Below are 20,699 nucleotides of genomic sequence, written 5' to 3' on the forward strand. Positions count from 1 at the left end.
ATTCCTGAATCGACTCCTAACGTTCACCCAAATGAAGCGATTCAAAGAATCGACTCATTAAGCTTCACTGAACTTGCAACTCGTCCAACACCGGAAGTGAGGGAAAGTTATTTACATTATTGTTTTTTATTATTATTTAGTTCGTCCATGTCCATGAAATTACTGGATCTGGACGAGAAAACTATTAAGCTGTACTTTATCAGATAATATATATTTATTTATTTTTATTTGGGCAACTAGATTCTAGCGACACCAGTGGTTTAAAATCGTTATACACTGACACTGATGAACTGTTATCACTGAGGTTTTAAAGACTAATTATTTATTGTGTCCTCAAATTGACATAAAAAAAAAACATTCATACAGCATATAAAATCACCTCAGAAATCCAGTCAGGTTAGCTCGCGTGAGCGAAGTTAGGTGTTTAGCGTTAGCTACCGCTGAAGATGTGCCTGAAGAGTGTTATAAAGCATTAAAAATGCTTTTTTAATTAAAAAAATAAACAAAATCAACTTAATTGTGCCCAACATCAGGATTCAACATGCAAACCCACAAAACGCTTCACTTAGCGAATAAACATTTATTAGCTTGGCTAGCTGCTAACGCCGTCCTCACTGAAGTGAACTAGCTTAGCTAGCATTAGCTTGATTAGCACGCGCAGGGACGGTGTAATTATAACTTACTGTAAATAAGCGCGTTTTATTATAATTTTTATATTCTTATATTTATTTATAGTTACAGTGTTTATCAGACTTTCTTATCCAGAGTGACTTACAGAAGTGTTTTTATAAAATCTTTATTAAATACCTGCTCATGTTAGAACTCAGAACGGCTCCAGTGGGTTACAACTAAACAGCACAAGTTCAACTATTTATATTTTAATTATTTTAGTATTTCTTTGTTACTTTTTCTATTTTATTTTAGCTGTGCATCATGTGGTATCACACCCTCACCCAGGTGTGCATTATTTACTAAACCTGCACGGCCCGGAGTGTGTTATTCCTCACACAGATGTATTCAAAAAGCAGAATAGTTCGACTTTAAAACATGATAAATGTGGTGTATTAGTTTAGCTAGCATGATTAGCTAGTTATCTAGGATTTATTATTGTGATAATATTAAACAGTGTTTAAGTGGTAGATGAAGGGACCTGCTGAGTTAGCAAGAACTGCTAATATTGCTTACAGCAGCTTTAACACTCAACTAATATTATTTATATAGATAGTAACTAGTACATGATGGTGCCTTATTTAAAGAAACTCAATGTGTGTGTGTGTGTGTGTGTGTGTGCAGAGAGAGCGTGATGCTGGGAGTCGCTGTATTATTACGATGAGCAGTAACAGTGTGAGTATCGAGGAGCCTCGCAGTCAGCACCGCCGCACCTTCACTTTCCACTTCACCTTCTGGTCTCACAGCGGCTTCATGAAGAACTCAGACGGACTGTTAGTACCTGAGGACGAGGGGGGACGCTACGCTGACCAGGTCTCTCTCTCTCTCTCTCTCTCTCTTACACACACACACACACACACACACTCTCCATCATATTTCCACAGCAGGTTTAGTAATACATGAATTAGTAAGAATATGAATTTGAGCAGATCTGTAGCATATTTTCATTATTTTACTCAACAAAAGCTTGTTATTCAGTCCTAAATAAGATTTAATACATTTATGGATATAAATGGTTTCATTTATTATTGTTGTTTATTTAAGTGTGTAATGTATAATTTTATTTGATAATTTTATACTGTGTATTACAATTTAATTGTATATCTTTAATTGTGTTTTTTATTATGATGATATTATTATTCATAATTAAAAATATATATATATATTTTTTGCAGGGTTTATTTTTTTCAAATTGTGTGATAGTAGTATGTTAGTTTTCTTTTGTTTTATTTTATTATTATGGTTAATTATAGTTGTTGTGTAAAATATAATATATAATAATTGTGTGTGTGTGGTTTTTTTTTCCCTTTTCTCCTAGGGGTGTGTGTTTGCTGGAGTGGGGCAGGGGATTCTGGGTAACGCTCTGCAGGGCTACAATGCCACACTGCTGGCATACGGTCAGACAGGTTCGGGGAAAAGTTACTCCATGATGGGCTTCGGTGCCAACAAGGGCCTTGTCCCAAATCTGTGTCACTCACTCTTCACCTACATCACAGCCAATCAGGACAGATGCCAGTGCCAGGTCTCCTGTCTGTCTGTCTGTCTGTCTGTCTTTCTGTGTGACACCTGTTTAACTTGATTGTGTGTGTGTGTATTGGTAGTGGATTATGTGTGTATTTGTCTTCACTATAATAATATTAAAGAATCTATACATTAACATTACACACTAATCATCTGTGTGTCGTCTGTCCCCAGGTTTTCTTCAGCATGTTAGAAATCTATAATGAACAGGTAATGTTATATCTTGTAATGACTCTATTTCTACACTCCTCTGTGTCTTAGATCTCATAAGAATTAGTTTATAACCGATTACACCTGAGTAAATGTTTGATTCTTTTGAACACATTAAGTGAATTGAACATTGCAAGTTTAGATTCCTTTCATGAACCACTTCTTTGATTCATTCCACATTTGATTCACGGCTCACTTGATTGCATATTTATTTGATTCAACACTTATTTGAATCACCACTCGATTGATTCACCACTCATTAGTCATCACTTATTTGATTCATCATCCATTTTTATTTTTTTTGCTCATGAGTTCAACTGTTACTGAGTGTGTATATGATACTTAAGAAAATAAATAATAGACGCATGCACACACACACACACACACACACACACACACACTCTTCTTCTCTCTCACAAGTCTCTCGGTTGTGTCTCATATTTAGCAGAAGCATTGTACCTATAGAGCTAATAAGTAATAGAACCCTATAGCCTCTAGTTTAGCATCATGCACTAAACCTACATGTGTAGTCCTGATAATAAAGGTGTGTGTGTTGTTCAGGTGATCGATCTGTTGTCCAGGTCGGGTCGTTCGGCTGGTGGTCTGCGTGTGCGTGAGGATCAGCAGCGTGGTTTTTACGTGGAGGGTCTGCGCAGGGTGGCGTGTGACAGCGCTGTACAGATGGAGCAGCTGATTGAGCAGGGAACTCGCACACGCACCACCGCCGCCACACACCTGAACGCCAACAGCAGCCGCTCACACATGCTCATCATCATACAGCTCAAACAGGTAAAGAACAGTAACACCGTGTGTGTGTGGTTAGATACTAAAATACTCTTGATGTCACTTTGTTTTTCTGAGAAGCTGAACTGTGGAAGCTCTGCTGTTTCCAAGAAAACACAGACAGCAGCGCGCTTTAATAGAAGCCATGTTCCACTTTTCCTGTGCCTGCTCCTAGTCGGATTACATGTGAAATGTGTAGCGCAGACAAATTGATCGATTATGTAGTGTAGCACAGGCTGACATAAAACATTTAAGGCAATATTTTTAACGAATTATCAAAAATGTTGAAAATAATCATTTCCACAGATTTTCGCAAAGGAGTGCATCACTAAACAGTCCAACATTAACCTGGTTGACCTGGCAGGAAGTGAAAGGCAAAGGTCATCAGGGTCAGAGGTCGATCGTCTTAAAGAGGGAACAGCCATTAATCTCAGTCTCACCACTCTTGGGAATGTCATCAGGTCCAAACAGAATGTGGTAGATAGAAGTGTACAGTATGGTGTTTAATTCCAGCGTACTAATGTTTAATCCATGTGTGTGTTTACTATGTGTGTGTGTTTATTGGTTAGTGCCCTAGCAGAAGTCTCGTTGGGGAAGAAAGCAGTGTATATTCCCTACAGAGACTCCGTCCTCACTAAACTCCTGCAGTCTGCGTTGGGGGGGAACAGCCGCACCGTCATGGTAACCTTTTAACACCGTTGTTTACATTTCACTCTTTACTGTGTTTTCCTGCCTGCACTCAGCACTACACACTGAAACCTGCTAAATGTTTCTTCTCTCACCGCCATTCAGATCGCCACTCTCAGTCCGGCCGATATCTGCTACGAGGAGTCACTCTCCACTCTGCGCTATGCTGAACGGTGGGTTCTCTTCATCCTTCATCCTATCCTGAGCCTCTCTAATACCTCATCTACAACCCCAATTCCAAAAAAAGTTGGGACGCCGTCTAAAATGTCAATAAAAACAATGCAATGATTTGCAAATCTCTTAAACCCATATGCTATTTACAATAGAACATAGAAATCATATCAAATGTTTAAATTGAGGAAATGTACCGTTTTCTTGTTTACTTCTTTTTATTTTTCCTGATTTACTTTCTTTTCCTTAGTCTTATTACGTAGTCTCATGTTTAACAGTGTCCTGACTCTTCTACTCTTCTACTACGAGTGATTTTCCAGTGAAAGATTAATACTGAAACTGAACCCTGAGTGATATGATCTTATTGTAAACCCAGATAAAAACCCTGATCTTTCTGTTTCAGAGCAAAGCGGATCCAGAACAAGGCCGTGGTGAACGAGGGCCCAACGGAGAGACTGGTTAAAGAGCTGAAAGCTGAAAATGCTAAACTGATGCTCAAGCTCAGTAAACTTGAGCAGAACAGTGGGAGACAGTCCGATCAGGAGATGAGTGAGGACACAGACAGTATTCCCTTAGTGTTCCTCTTCCACAGTTTCTGCTTCCCTAGTTTTAGTTCTGAGTGCTGTCTATCTGAGAGGTTTTGTGTGTGTCTGTGTGTATAGAAGATCTGCGGCGTTTGCTGACTCACAATGAGCTGCAGATCCGAGCGATTCAGACTCTGTGGGAGCAGCACCTTCAGGAAGCTCTGAAAGACTGGGAGACCCAGTACACCACCATCACACAGGTCTCTCTCTCTCTCTCTCTCTCTCTCTCTCTCTCTCTCTCTCTCTCTCTCTCTCTCTCTCTCTCACTCACACACACACACACACACACACACACACACACACACACACACACAAACAAACACACACACACACACACACACACACAGATGAGATTAGTGAAGAATTGAGGAGTCTGAATGGAGAAGTAATTAGCAGTGTGATGAATATTCTGTTCTGGCCGGTGATGGAGGACAGGAGCGAAGGATGATGCAGATGTTCCCCTACATGCTGAACATTAATGAAGATGCGCAGCTCTCTGGAGTCATCAAGCTCTTCATTCAGGAGGGTCAGTGAGAGTAGTCCTGATTCTGTGTTAAATATCATCTGTGTGTGTATGTGTATGTCTGTGTGTGTGTGTTGCTCAGTGTTGAGAAGTTTTGTTCTGGTTTTTGTGAAGGTGACTGGGATGTGGGTTTAGCAGACGCGTCACCCAGAGCCATCTCCATTAGAGGACTGGGGTTAGTCATCATGTGTTATTAAAACTACTGAGCAAGTTAAACTCATGTGCATATATATATATATATATATATATATATATATATATATATATATATATATATATATATGTCATGTGATGTCATATATTCAAATTTGCATTTGGCAGATTTAATCACCACACAGACACTCCACAGAATCAGGACATTCATAATGGGTGTTTTGTGTGTGTGTGTGTGTTGCAGTATTCAGGAGCGACATGCCATCTTCTCCAATCAGCAGCGTCGAGTGACAGTTACTCCATTGTCGGGGTCAAAGGTCACAGTTAATGGCACGTCCATATCTCAGACAACAGAGCTGCATCATTTGGTACCTTTACATAATAATAATAATAATAATAATAATATTAATAATAACAATGGCATCTTAAACAGAGAAAATTTCCTTTAGTCATTACCGTCTTTTCTTTTTGTTCTTTAATTTATTTTTATTTTTTCATCCATTGTAAGTCATCTCATATCTTCCCTTTTCTTTATTTCTCTTTTTGTCATCTTCCTTGTTTTTTGTTTCCTGTTTATTTCTTTAAGATACTCTTCTACTTTTCTCTTTTTTCCTTTATGTTTTCATGAAACACTTTGGTTTGATTTACCAAAGTTAAAATGATTATGATGATGATGATTATTATGATTTTAGGATCGCGTGATCCTGGGCTCCAACAGCACATTCCTGTTCATGGGTTTTCCGTGGGAGCGGGTCGGAGATGATTGGAGCCGTTATGATTATGATTATTTTCAGTCCGAGCTGGCGGTGGCGGAGGGAGTTCACCTGCACACACTGTGTGACACACCTGGACAGAGTGCGTATGTTTAATTACTTAATATTAACAGTGCAGTGTCGGTACAGCACTAGAGGGTCTGGATACACGCTCTCAGCTATGTCTAATTTAAATTGTGTCTCTGTAGAGTCCCTACAGCCCAACCCCAGTCTCCTAGCTGCCTTTTACGACTACGCCAAACTGATGCCGATGGTGACGGAGGCGAACCAGATGAGTCAGGAACTGAACAAGGCGAGTTCTTCATCAGTCCATCAGCTCTGTCCAGTCATGTCTGTCGGTCCACTTTCCTTCACTCTACATTGATGTATAGATATGAAAGATCTGTCTCTTCAGACAAACCCCATGATTGGTTTAAACCTCTGGCTCCGCCCCTGAGCACTATTTTGTTCTTCTCTAATTTCCTTCTTTCCTTCATTTAAAGACATTCCCTAGTTTTTTTTGCTGCCTAGTCCCCTATGTAGTGTTTAGATATTCCCTAGTTTTCTTGTTTCCTAGCTTACGCCATCCTAAGGTCCAGGAGTCCCCCAGTTTACAGATATAGATACAGATAATTCTGCCTTTTATACCTTCTTTTAAATTAATAATAATTCCAGAATTCTGAAGGAAAAACTTTATAAATAAAAACTTTGTTCTCTCTTTATTCTCTCCATTTCAACAAGTTGTTTCATAGTAACTGGTCTCATAAACAGAAAACACATTACTCAAATTAATATGAACTAAATTCTGAAGATTAAATTAAGATTTCTTAACTTATTGAATGTTATTAATTCATATTAACATTGACTGAATTCTAAAAAAATCCTGTTACTCTCACATTCACTCACCACAAACAAAAGCATTTCTAATTTATCATTAAACATCAAACTGGTAATATATAATAGCAACTTTTTTATATATTAACATTAACTGGGTATGAAATATACTACTCTACAAATATATTTTTCTGTGCAATATATATACTTTTTTGTCAACTAATCTTTTAAATCTCATTTAAATCTTTCAACGGTGTACTGGCCCTTTAATTCAGCGCGGGCAGCTTGAGCAGTGCAGCAACAAAAAATTATTTGACTCGACGCCGAAACTCCCGCTTCATTGCTGCAGCGTCCGGTGTACAATTTTAGAAGTGCAGAGCTTACAAACTGTAGTTTTGTCATCATTCAACACAAGAGGCATCATCTTTACACACAGCATGTAATCGATGTGTTTTCCCGCCCTCTTTTGATTGACAGGATATAATCAGCTCTGATCATCAGATGTTTCTAAACTATCGCCCGATGGCCGATAGCAATAAAAATTGCCTTTATCGGCCGATACCAATTACTGGCTGATACACTGGTGCATCTGTAGTTGTTCCCCCCACTTTTCAGCTGTTCTATAACAGACATTTGCACAGTACCATTTTGTAGTTTTGAATTTGGATTTTTCTAATGAATGTTTCTGGTGTTATTTTTCAGGGGGTGGAGTTTAGGTTGGAGATTAAGAACCTGGCGATGTCTGACTCTAAAGGTCAGGACCTGGAGAAGGAGCTTGTGGTCAGAGTGATGAATGTACAAAGTAAACAGGTCAGTAATGTAACAGAGATCTGAGCAGCTGAAGGTAACCCTGCTCCTGAATCATTACAACGTTACAGTGTTGGGGTTGTTATTGGAGCCCACTGAATAGCTGGCTGATGTATTATTTAATATATGAAATATCTCGGTTATTAAATATAGCTAGTGTTACTAGAGGCGTGGTCACTGGAGTAGTTAAACAGCAGAAGAAAAAAAATCTCCCTTGGCTCCGCCCTCATACAGGTGTGGTTGTGGTCCAAAGCGAAGTTCATTAACCGTAAGTTCCTGATGGAGGAGGTGTACCAGCGGGGGGTGTCGCTGCCCAACCTGCCCCAGGATAAAGATCCCTTCTGGGACCCAGTGGAGCCTTTACACCTGGGCAGCGCGCACCTGTGGCTGCACTCGCTGGCATTCCGAATTGCTGTGGATGAGCAGGTGGAGGTGGTGGGACCTGAGGGCACTGAGGAGGCCATACTGCACGCACGCCTAGTTCCCTGCAGCCCCGAGGGATTGTGGGTAACATTCAGCAGTATTCATGAAATTAATGAGTTTACACCCCTAATCACCATTATACTGAACATCAACTGGTGTGTGTGTGTTTAGATCCCTTGGAGAGGATGATATCCTGATTGACCCCACAGAGCTGCTTGGAAAGCGACTGGATTTCCAACTGATTCTGGATCAGTGTTGCGGCCTGCGCTGGGTCAAAGAGACCCGAACCCGCGGCATCCAGATCGGGTGTGTATCACTCACAGGGTGTGTTACAGTGTTAATCCACTGTTAATTGAATAAGCTGTGTGTGTGTGTTCAGGTTCCAGGTGTTTGACTGCACAGAGCTGCTCTACACTCAGGCGGTGTGGCAGTGTGTGAACCCACAGCTGGATTACTGCATTCAGTTCACAGCGCTGAACACATCACACACACTGCTCACCTACCTGCAGAGTAACGCTGTGGTCCTGCAGCTGTGGGGTCTACAGGGTATACACATGCACACACACAGAGGCTATTGTAAGGCTCTGTCCCCTAACACTGGCAACCCTAGTGACATTAGGAATTAAATTTGTTTACTTCCTGTTTTGTCTGGCGTGTGCAGAGGGATGTTCTGAAATGACGTCACATCTGCACAGTGTGAAGAAAACTCCGGACAACAACATCCTCATCGACACAGCCGAGGACTCAGAGCACACGGTCAGGACTTGTTTATATTCTCTCTCTCTCACACACTCACACTTTTTGTTAGTTTTACCCCTCTACCTTGTACAGTCCTTTTCATGATGTGATGTGTATGTAGAGTGTGGATAGCTCAGTGTCATATCAGAGTGTGTGTGTGAGAGATCTACATGAGGATCTGGAGCAGCTGAAGAACACCAATGCAGCACTGAGGAGAGAGAATGACACACTGAGGGAACAGCTCAACACAAACACACCACGTGGTAATATACACTATCTCTCACACACACACACAGTTTAGTGAGTGTTTGTGATGTCAGTGTGAAGCGGCTGTGTCCTGATTGCAGGTGTGGAGTGTGCTCGAGGGCGCAGAGGAAGCCTGAAGTCCAGCTGTGATGCTGAATTCGCTCGAGCGCTAAAAGTGTTTTACCACAGCATGACGTCGGTTCGAGCTCAGCTGCAGCGGCTGCGCAGACACAGACCCAGTGTATGCACACAGGAAGTGACCTTTACCTTCAACATCTTTTAAAAAACTGTTCTCTAAATACATCAAGCTAGGAAGGAGAGAATAAATGATCTGTACTCGATTTCGCTAACGCCCACCACGCCACACCCCCTTCTCTAATGCCCCGCCCTCAACCACAGGGAAGACTATGAGCGTTTTATTCCTTTCATACAACAGCAATTTATTGAGTAAATCTACAACACCTTGTATTTGTGTCTGTTTATAGGCACATTTACAGTTGCAGAACTTCATCGGTCTTAATGTGTGTGTGTGTGTGTGTTAGGAGGAGGTAGACCTGCAGGGTCTGAGATTTTTTGTGGATGAGCATACACACCTGCTGAAAGAGTTCAGTGAGCAGTTGGAGCAGTGTGTGTGTGCGCTGAAGCAGGATGTAGCAGCCATCGTTCGGCGGAAGAGAGAGAAATCTGCAGTGTGGTCTTAACCTACGCCCACTCAACAGGTGAGCTCACATTCACTACACATTACACACCTGGTCAGTGTTTCTCACCATTCATTTCTAATTCATTGTTTTTTAATGAACAGAGAGAGTAGAGAACTAGTGTAGGAAAGTAAGAACGATCCAGGGGCGGAGCCAAAGCAAGCATGGACCAATCAGTGTGTCTGATTACACAGTGATATATTAGCTGTATGAGAATCCCTGTACCTCTCAGCCACTCAGAACACATTTTATTTAACACACACACACACACACACACACACACACACACACACAGAGAGGACTGCTAAATAATAACCCTGCAACTGTGTGTGTAAATATGTGGGTGTGCCATACAAGACAGAAAAGTTGAAATAATATTTTTAAAAGTGCAATTAAATCAGTTTTTAATGATCTCATTACATTCTGTAGCTTTTAATTCATTAGTGCAAAAAGTTACAGTGGGAAAAAACTACACACACACAAACATTTAAATTCCCAACAGAAAATCTGGCACGTGTCAATAAATGCGAAGTGTGTGACATGTCCAGGCTAAATATTGCTCACGTACACTGTGTGTGTGTTAGGTTACACATCACCTCCTCTTTACTGTGAAGTAACTGACTACATCAGTGAAGGCGTTTAATTACACTAATTTGAGAATGAAATGTGACTTTCACCCTGCATGTAAGCGTTAATGCTAAGCGCTAATCAGAGCAAGTAGTATAGGACAGGAAGTGTGGAAGACGTGCTGCGTGAAGCTCCGCCCCACTCCTGTTCACAGCACTGAGAAATGGATGCCGTGTTTATCCAGCCGCTCGATCAGGGAGGTTTTAGCAAAGACAGCTCCAGGAGTGTACACACCACCTCTGCACAACACACACAGATTAATACATTACATTACTCTCCTCTCTAATAAACACTATAAATTAAAATCATAGTTACATTACAGAGATGAGGTTCAGATCATTTAGAGAGCTGAGGAACGTGTGTGCGTGTTAGTTCCCTCCACTGGAGCATTGTGAGCACGATGTAGTGCACTAATCCATGACATATTTCTTCTGAGCTATAGCACTCTAGAATATAGCTTACGCTTTAGTTTTAATAATATTTTATAAGAACTTGCACTGTACCCATTACAGCATAAACTACTCACCATCCACTTTATTAGGAATACCTGCTTGTTCATGTAGTCAGCCAATCATGTGACTACAGCACAATACCCAGAATCATGCAGATACAGGTGCTTCAGGTAATGTTCACATCAGAATGGGGAAAAGTCAGATCTTTGAGACTCTGTTTGTGATGTTTACAAGGATGGTGCGGAAAACTAAAAACATTGAGTGAACGACAGTTCTGCGGGTGGAGACACCTTGTTGATGAACGAGGTCAGAGGAAAACAGCCAAATTGTTTTAAGCTTTTAGGAAGGATATAATAACTCTTATCAACACTCATTATAGCCAAGGTAAGCAGAAAAGCATCTCGACACACAAAACCTCAAACCTTGAGGTGGATGAGCTACAACAGCAGAAGACCACATCAGGTTCCTCTCCTGTCGGCTAAGTACAGGAATCTGAGGCAATCATGAGCTGATGTGGTCTGCTGCTGCTGCTGCTGTAGCTCATCCATGTGTTGTTCATGCTGAGATGCTTTCCTGCTCACCACGGTTGTACAGAGTGCTTATTTGAGTTAATATAGACTTCCTGTCAGCTCAGACCAGTCTGATCATTCTCCTCTGAGCTCTCTCATCGACAAGGTGTTTCAGCCTGCAGGTCCTCTGCTTCACACCATTCTGTGTAAACCCCAGGAGATCAGCAGTTTCTGAAGTACTTACACCAGCCACCACGCCACGGTTAGAGTATCAGAGATCAGACTGTTTCTTCATTCTGATGTTTGATGTGAACATTAACTGAAGCTCTTGATCTACATAAGTTTATGCATTATGCTGCTGCCATATGATTGGCTGATAATCATAGATAACGCATGAATCTGTACAGGTGTTCTTAATAAAGTGGATGGTGTACATATGAACAATAACAGTTACACTGAAATTCTAGTTAGTTAATAAATGGTGACTGACTTTTTGGGCAGAGCGCCAGGTTCACTGAGGATGGTGAGAGCCGCCTGCACCATGGCGATCGGGGTCGCAACATAACCCGCCTCTGTAACACACAACACAATATTAATATATTACCCAATATAGGATGTGATGTCATGACATTATATATAGTTGTTGTAAGACATATTTTACGATTATTTCCAGTGTTTATTCCCCGAGATACTCTAAAGTAGTTTGAATTAGTCGCCAGGGGGCGCTACAAGACTCATTACAGTAAATCAATACAGTTAGCATCTCTCATGATCAGATTTAAATGTAGCTAAAAGTCATTGCCAGAAAAGCTGTGTGTAAGTTTGTACCCGTTTTTCCCTTTAGCAGGATCACCCCCATATGCTATCCACAATCATAAATATTTATTATTTTGATTCACCTCTGTATTATGAGTTCATTTGATCCAAAATATTATGATGAATGAAGGGACATACCTGGTCCCTGGACGAGTGTGCGGATTTTAGCGTTGGGTTTCCCCTGAGAGGGATCCTGACCTTCAGTGTAGCCTTCACCGAAGAACGCGAAACAGAATGACGATCCCTCCATCTACACACACACACACACACACACACACACACACACACACACACACACACACATTAAACATTATAGCCTCATAAAATAGTAAAGGTGTCAGTGTGTCACTCTAAAGCATGTAGCACAGAATGAGGGATAAACCCTTATTTCATTTTAAAATGAAATAAAAGGCTGGGGCAGTAACAGCATGCTAACCAGTCTGAAATCATACATCATTCTAGTGTTAACGCTAAATGAAAAACATTCCTCTGAAGACCACGCTATCAAAAGTCTAAGTTACTAAATGTCTGATCTGAACTGATATTACAATAGTGTGGATTAGTTTGTTATCCAGCTAGCGGAGTTGCACCGTTTCATGGCTGAAAACCGTCTATGATGTATATGTTTAGTGGGGAGTTGATGAGAGTTATTTATCGTAGGACCGTATGGTACCTGTTTCCGAGTCGGTCCCTTTTTGGAGAAATATCCGAAAGAGAAAAACTCTGGAAACTGCACAAACAGTGGAAAAATAAACAACATATTGTAAGCGTTATCTTTTACAAATAGCAAATTCCTATGAAGTGGAACTGTTAAAATACAAAAGTGAAAGTGAAATGTAATTATAAACACGGCACAGGGAGAGTGAGGAATAAAACCAGACATACTTTAATCAGAAGGTTTCTGCCGAAGCTGAACTTGACGAGTAGAGAGAAGATGAAGGCGGCAAAGAGCAGTTTAATAACGGAGGAGATTCCCCCGACTCCAGCATACGCTCCGTACTGAACCTGAGGATAAACCACCACAATCACAACTCAACCCCATATTACTGCTGAACAGGAGTAGCTCCGCCCCCTGATGTAGTGAACAAAATCAGTAACTATTTAGACACAGTAAACATCAGTGTGTTTTATATTAAACACAGATAAATGTAATATCTGTATTAATATCAATTACACCTGATATCATTAATACTAACGTTGCGTGCGTATAAAAGTAACTAACCGGAGTTTGTTGTTCCTCAGACAGGAAGCGCTGAGTTCTCTTCACCACAGACGGATCAGAACCCATGAAGGGAACCGCATACTGCTGTATCTCATTACTGTAGAACAGAGCGCTCCTAAACACACACGATTTATATTAGTTCACACACCTAATGTAAAGTGTGTGTGTGTGAGTGGTGAATTATTTTACCTGCGTTTAATCTTGGCCCCGATCACAGGCAGTGGTTTGGGGTTTAATTTTTTCCTCAGGCTTTTCAGCTTCTCGCTGTCCGCCATCCCGTACACCGCCGACTGCCACGTCCCGTCATGGATACACCCTCCCTACACACACACACAGCGTGAGAAATGGGACACGACCCAGTGTGAATAATAACACACACCATAATAAAGATACAAACCTCTGGTCCTGTACTCGCTGTCAGAAAACTCTCCACAGCCGTCAGAGTGCCTACACACACACACACACAACATATTTATGGAACATTACCAATGAGTACGGTTATATTCTCTCTGATGTACAGTGAGATCTCACTCTAAGTCTTAATAAACGTTACTGTGTGTGTCTTACCTTTAAACTGATCCCGTGTGTAAAGCACACCCATATCTGCAGGAATGGAGTCGAACCCGCAGCTTCCCACAATGTACACACCTCCGTCCGCCGCCGCACTGTCATAATTCAACTGCATGCTCTCTAAAAACTACACACAGGTTATGTCGGGCATGTGTACTAATATATAAATTAAAAACTAATAATATTATTAAAGAAATAAGTAAAAAAAAGTGTGTGTGCTATTTCAGATTTTCACATTTAAACTCTCCACCTGATATTCTGAATCATAGTGTGTGTATAGATGTACCTGAGGTTCTCCACTGATATCCACACAGTGAGCTCCATTCTCCACACACGCCTTTACCACTGGCTCGCCATAAAACCTATACTGTACACACACACACACACCACATCAACTTACACAACTGGACAGATTCAGTTTGTTGTAAGTGCAGACAGAAACATTAAACAAACACTAAACTAGAGCTGCAACAACTAATCGATAAAATCGATTATGAAAATCGTCGTCAATGAATCTCATTATGGATTAGTTGGTCTGTACATGGCATGTTTACTCATTACGCTACTTCTGAGAGTAAATACTAAAGTTGTGTCCCAAATGACGTACTATACACTTACACTATGTATTATGTACTCCACTGTCTAGTAGTGCAATGTTTCTCAACCGGGGTCAGTGGACCTCTACTGGTCAGTGGTGTAATTGCAGGGGGTTCGTGGGAAAGTTTTAAAAATGTTGAAATAATTTTTTTTGTTAAATGGATCAAAACATATTCAAATGAAATGTTTTAAAATTAACCAATTTAGTTATTCGTGTGCATTCGCAAAAATATCACGATCGTTCATTGATGGATTTTATTTTACATTTATTTACAAATGAAATGATAATTTGCAAAAACCTGAGTGGTAGAGAAGTTCCAAGTGTCTTATTGATGGATAAAATAAACAAAAGATCATTCAGAGAGTCAAATTAAATGTCACACCACCAATAAAATTTAAAAAATAAAATCTTGAAATGTTATGATTAAATTTTGAATGTCCAATGTTAAATTATTAATGTTAAATATTAATAAAATAAAGCAACATATATAGAAATGACTGTTAAATATATAGCCTATAATTGTTGTGGAGTGAGGGGGTCCTTGTGGATTGTTCGAAATATGCTAGGGTTCCAGAGCTCACAAAAGGCTGAGAACCACTGGTCTACTTTATGAATTTTAGAAAGGTAATATCATCTCAAATGGAACACAAATTAGTTTTTTACTAACCTGAAGTATAAGTCACTTCCTAGTCAGTGGCGCATGACGTCATATGCACATACTGTGATGCCGTTAGCTTTAGCAGACACCCAGAGTCACCGACAATGACTTTCTTAAGTTTACTATTCATGTCAACGTTACCTTTTATTCCCAACATGAGGAAGAAAGTGTGCAATCTCCAAGTCCTCTAAGGCAGGGGCGCATTTTATATTAAACTCCCTGAAGAAGATAAAACTTTACAAAGCGGAGATTGTGTGGCATGGAAGCACGACAGTGATGCACAAGCACAAAATTATGTTTGTATCCAAAATGCTCCACTGTGTGCAAGGGGTTTGGGAAACTGGTGCATGTTGCTTAAGAGGCTTAGTTTAATTTAAGTTTACTGTCATTATATGCTGTATTTGCACGCTTGCAGTGTTACTTCTGTCGTTTATTATAAAGGAAGTGATCTGTTATTAACGAGGCCGCGTTGCTCCTCACTCACAGTGGGAGTGCAAATAAGATCTGTAATGTCTAATTAAAACAATATGCCTAAAAGCAGTGAGTAACGGAAACCAGTTAGTGAAAGGGAGTTTATTATTAATTTAGGACTGCTTTTTGTGCATCCATAAAAAGCAATGCATAAATACTATTTTACATATATTTTTATAAAACATGTAAGTATATATTATATATAAGTATTTATGCATTACTGTTTATGGAAGCACAGAATTAAACTAAAATCCTAAATAAATAATATGTGTCTGTGTGTATTGGGTTCTTTTCAGTCTTATATAACTGGACAAACAGTTGTGTAAAGTTTTAGTCCGAAGTTTATATTTGTAACAATCAGTTTGTGGATTTTATTTGGAATAAACAAACCAAAAAAAAGGGTACTGAAAGTTTGCCCCACCCCCCGATTAATCAGAAATAAAAAAATAAATGAAATAAAACAAAATAATCGGCCAACTAATCGATTATGAAAATAATCGTTAGTTGCAGCCCTACACTAAACACAGCGACGTGTTGGAGAAGCTTTGGTGGAGTGATGCATTGTGGGAATCAGAGTTCTGTTCATTCTGGGATTCTAACACTGGAACTTCAGAAGTCCCAACCTGCACAACCCGTCGTGATCACCTTCTTTTGTGGAGAATCTGTGCCATTATTAGATGCTGTGGGCACGTCTGTGTGTGTGTGTATAACATACCGGTCCAACACAGGTGAGGATAACTTGTCCCAGTTTACACATAGCAGCTAATGAGTCCGGTTCTGACACATCAGCCACAATGATCTCCACCTCTGACTGCAGCTCTGGCTTTCCTACACACACAGACACACAAAGACACACACAGACACACAGGACAAGACATGCAAAACATCACACTTCAGAATCAGTTACGCAAATTATTTGTAGCTGTAATAAACCAGTACAAGCATGCAGCACACACACACACCCTAAATGTTCTCCCTTTGTACAGTTTGTGTTGAAGTGTGCAGCATTGTGAAGGTTTTTTTCCTCTTTAATCCTGAACAGCTGATGGAAAACTCCATCACACACACATACACTCAGAGCTTTTATTAAACGCGTTCAGGAGCTTCATTCATCACACACTGAACTTTATTTAGACACACAAATCCCCTCTGATACACCCTCATCCTCCTGTTCCCTCACTCACAAACAAACAAACAGAGCTGAAGACACGTCCCAAACCACACACACTCACTATACAGGCCACATAAACACTAGTGTGTAATATGGCACATAGTGTGTAATATGGCAGTATATGGCATATCTGATGATCAGCACACGTGTGTGAGACCTGACCAGAGTTCACCTTTACTCGAATCTCCTGATGGTCCACATGGAGTTTATCAGTGTTTCTGCACATTACATCATCTTTATCAGACTGTATCAGCACTGTGCGTACACACTCAGGGTGCCAATACATACCACCTGCTTTTACACTACAGACAGTTTACTCACTGTGTGTTTTAGGAAACATTTTATTATTCCCTACAGCAGTGTGTATGTATGTGTGTGTGTGTGTGTGTGTGTATATATATATATATATATATATATATATTATATGTATATATACACACACACACACACACACTCTCTCTAACCCTGTGTCTACTGCACACTCCATAGTGAGGAATGATTGCTCCTTACACCCTAAATGGTGCACACAGTGTCCAATAAGAACACACTACAAGTGCACAATGTAGTGTATAGAATAACAGATTTGAGTTCCTCAGTAGGGCACTACGTACATATTTGAGACTCTTCCTAAATATGTGCACTACACAGGGTCTAGGGTCCTTCATTTCCTACCCTATATAGTGCACTCATATCGACACTCACCTCACTACTCCATATATAAGTGCACTAGGTAGGGTCAGAGATACCAGTATATTACACACCCTGCCCTCTGTAGTGCACAAGTATAGGGAGTATGGAGGGATTTGGGATCCAGCCACAGTCTGATGTGTTTTAACATGTAGAAAGAGGTTCATCGAGTTTCACACACACCTGAGATCTACTTTCAGTATTACCTGCTCAGGTGTGTCTGGACTGTGCGTGTGTGGGGTTCAATTGATTTTCCAAAATAAGAACAAAAACCCCAAATAGTGCACTAGGTAGTGAAGACGGTGTGGTTTGAGACAGACCTGTTCTACACTGCGTAATAAATAAAACTATTTCACGTAGCAGTTCAAAAAAATACAGAAAACAAAATAATTGTTTTTAATAACAAAAGCACAGAGGTGCCAATACTTTTACTCTCAAAGAAACACAGCTCTTATGACTATTCAAATTTGGGGGGAAACAAACTGGTGGCTCTTGATCACCCCACAGTCTGTGAGGTGTTTAAAGTGACTGAAGCAGAAAAACACTCATGCGTTCTACTGAGACCTTCCTCAAACATGATGCTGAGCTCAACACCGGTCATCCTTAAAGGTTCTACACAGAACCTATTTATTTAGAAAGCTACAAATATGAACTTGCACGGTCAGACGTTCTAGCTTTTCATACAGGTTCTGCATGGAAATGTTCCGGAAAGCAGCTTTTCTACAGTGGGTTCTATGTAGAACACAAACACACTAACGAATAAGGAACCTTTTAGGTTGCTAGATAGTCTTACTTTACTACACTTTTACTACACCAAACTGCTTTCTGAATCTGGAAAACTGGTCTGATGACTTTTAGATTAGATTAGATTTCAGTCCTGCACCAGAACCCTGGACACAAATAAGAACCCTGTGACCTACAGCAGAACTCTGTACTACCCTGAGACCTACAGGTGCAGGTGAATCTCTCGTTAATGATTGATAATTAATGAATTAACTGATTAATAGTGATAGTTCTAGGTGAGAACAGTATAAGTACCGAGTTGGTCCGCGGTCTCCTGTAGAACTTTCTCCAGCTTGTCTCTGCTCCTCCCCGCGATAGCCCACGTCAGTTTCCCCCCTGGAACCTCCGCGCTGCTCCGCGCCACCTCCTCCACCACGAAGCGGCCCGTGAAGCCCGAAGCCCCGAACACGATGAGCTGGTAGGGCCTGGGAGAGGAAGAAGAGCTACGCGCTGCCATCATGGAGGATTAAAATTCACCCTGATTAATACACTGAGAGAGGGGGAGAGAGAGTGACAGAGAGTGAGATAGGGAGAGAGAGAGAGTGAGACGCGAACTGGAGCTGCTCTGAGTTTGTATATGCGCGTGCGTTTGTGTGTGACAACTCCAACAGGGCGTGTCTTAGAATCCGGAAGTGCTGACTTCAGAATAAAAGTTCACTGCGCTTGAAATTTTGTACACTATATAAACAAGCCATGACAAAAAATACAGTCAACGAAATATAATAAAGCGCGTACAAAGAACAAATGTGATTTTTTTTCTAAATACACAATTTGTCAAGTTTGTTGTGTTTGTTCTATTTTTAATAGAATCTTGTTCTGCAGCTGTTTAGTTTATAACTGATTAACACTAAAGAAAAGTGTTTTGTCGAATATAAAAGTCTGAATAATTGTTATAAATGATAAGGATTCAAAAATAATTCTGATGAGCAGAATTTATCCTGCAACCCAATTTTTCCAAAAACACATTAATGATTTATGACATTGAAAAAAACAAAAATTAAATAAGGATTTTATTATTTTTTTGTGTGTGTGTAGATTCAGAATAAATAACATGGAGGCAGTACTAATAATAAGGATTATAAAATGTGCATGACAAGTGTGATGTCAGCGACAATAATGCAATTTACTAACTCAGTTTTCAAAATAAAATATTGAAGTTGCAAACACGGCATAAAATCATAAAAGTTAACACTTTATTTTAACTTCAGGTTGTCAGATAAATTAGATTTTAAAAACTAAAAATTGACCTGAAATTTGAGTTTAGAGTTTTTATAAAGCTGCTTCATATTTTATGTGTCAGTATATTTATTCATTCATTCATTCATTCATTCATTCATTCATTCATTTATTTATTAGGGATGCACCGAAATGAAAATTCTTGGCCGAAGCTGAAACCGAATATAATGAAAAGCTTGGCCGAAAGTCGAAGGCCGAAACCGAACATGTTTTTGGGGTTTTTTTCCCCATTTTTTTCACCACTGCATAAATTAAATAGTCAAAATGTGCTTTTTACTATTTTGTCTTGCTTTTCAAAGAAAAAAATCAATTACAAAAACTACAATTTCAAAATATTTATTTAACACTGAACATTTTTTTTCATTCCAGCAGGCATAGGCTACCAACAAGGCACAATATAACTTCAAATAAATAAATGAGTAAAATAAAAATATTTGGATGTGGTCATCTTTGAACCCCCCTTGATGTTAGTCTATAATTGACTGCTGAAAGAATTTAACACTCTGTAGCCTACACCAAAAAAGTGCATTAAAAAAGTGCATTGACAAGAGTGAAAAAAAATGGGTCTATTCGGTTCTATACGGCTGGTTATATTGGGGATTTATACCGCTCGGGTCACTGTACACCTCGCGGAGTATTATTGTAGACATAGTATTATAGTAGATATAGTAGAGTTAGATACGTTGTTAATGTAATGTTCCCTTAAATAAATACGTCTTTACCTGCTTCCGTTCTCTACTCCCTTACGTCTCGCGACGTGACAGAATACTCCGGAATAGAAACAAAACAAACGTGCACGTGTCCACAGTAAACAATGTCACGGTTGTCAACATCTGTAGAGCATGCGCTCGCGCGCCCGCTCACCGCTCCAAGCACGCTGCCGGAAGTGGAGGTCGTGGAATTCGCGCATCTCACTCTGGTTGCTAGGCTATTTTGCGCGTCATCAAACACGTCATTGTTCGGTCAAATTTATTCTGTATTTTCACTTATTCGGTTGCCGAACATTCGGTGCATCCTTAATATACATATATGTATATATAATAAGACTCCTTATTTAAATGTGTACAAAAATATTTGGACTATTTTTTAAAACCGTAGAG

At 39.9% G+C, this 20,699-nt stretch overlaps 3 protein-coding genes across 4 annotated transcripts; 2 read left to right on the top strand and 1 right to left on the bottom strand.

Annotated features, from left to right (window-relative positions):
- Nucleotides 1–776: 776 nt before the first annotated feature.
- Nucleotides 777–8,743, top strand: LOC128612535 (kinesin-like protein KIF28). The gene is made up of 18 exons (XM_053632824.1): nt 777–1,482; nt 1,988–2,191; nt 2,365–2,400; nt 2,962–3,189; nt 3,490–3,644; nt 3,753–3,864; nt 3,976–4,043; nt 4,445–4,590; nt 4,749–4,825; nt 5,061–5,151; nt 5,263–5,323; nt 5,546–5,669; nt 5,994–6,138; nt 6,233–6,366; nt 7,590–7,697; nt 7,929–8,197; nt 8,289–8,463; nt 8,564–8,743. The coding sequence occupies exons 1-18, from the start codon at nt 1,264–1,266 to the stop codon at nt 8,741–8,743; spliced, it is 2,532 nt and encodes an 843-aa protein (XP_053488799.1). The 5' UTR covers nt 777–1,263.
- LOC128612932 (kinesin-like protein KIF28) lies at nt 8,513–10,094 on the top strand. Its single transcript, XM_053633416.1, has 4 exons — nt 8,513–8,873; nt 8,977–9,118; nt 9,203–9,342; nt 9,644–10,094. The coding sequence occupies exons 1-4, from the start codon at nt 8,793–8,795 to the stop codon at nt 9,800–9,802; spliced, it is 522 nt and encodes a 173-aa protein (XP_053489391.1). The 5' UTR covers nt 8,513–8,792; the 3' UTR covers nt 9,803–10,094.
- A 77-nt stretch (nt 10,095–10,171) lies between these two features.
- Nucleotides 10,172–20,494, bottom strand: sccpdha.1 (saccharopine dehydrogenase a, tandem duplicate 1). 2 transcript variants are annotated; one of them, XM_053633414.1, is made up of 13 exons: nt 20,322–20,494; nt 18,619–18,853; nt 16,438–16,550; nt 14,282–14,362; nt 13,993–14,122; nt 13,823–13,872; nt 13,615–13,745; nt 13,426–13,540; nt 13,089–13,208; nt 12,877–12,933; nt 12,342–12,453; nt 11,878–11,959; nt 10,172–10,665 (listed from the first exon to the last, which is right to left on the bottom strand). In XM_053633414.1, the coding sequence occupies exons 2-13, from the start codon at nt 18,821–18,823 to the stop codon at nt 10,575–10,577; spliced, it is 1,287 nt and encodes a 428-aa protein (XP_053489389.1). In that variant the 5' UTR covers nt 18,824–18,853; nt 20,322–20,494; the 3' UTR covers nt 10,172–10,574. The 2 variants fall into 2 exon arrangements, with proteins under 2 accessions (XP_053489389.1, XP_053489390.1); XM_053633415.1 differs by lacking the exon at nt 20,322–20,494 and having other exon boundaries at nt 18,619–18,956.
- Between the last annotated feature and the right edge of the window lie 205 nt (nt 20,495–20,699).

This window comes from Ictalurus furcatus, chromosome 9 (assembly GCF_023375685.1).
Source record: "Ictalurus furcatus strain D&B chromosome 9, Billie_1.0, whole genome shotgun sequence".
Lineage (NCBI taxonomy): Eukaryota > Metazoa > Chordata > Actinopteri > Siluriformes > Ictaluridae > Ictalurus > Ictalurus furcatus.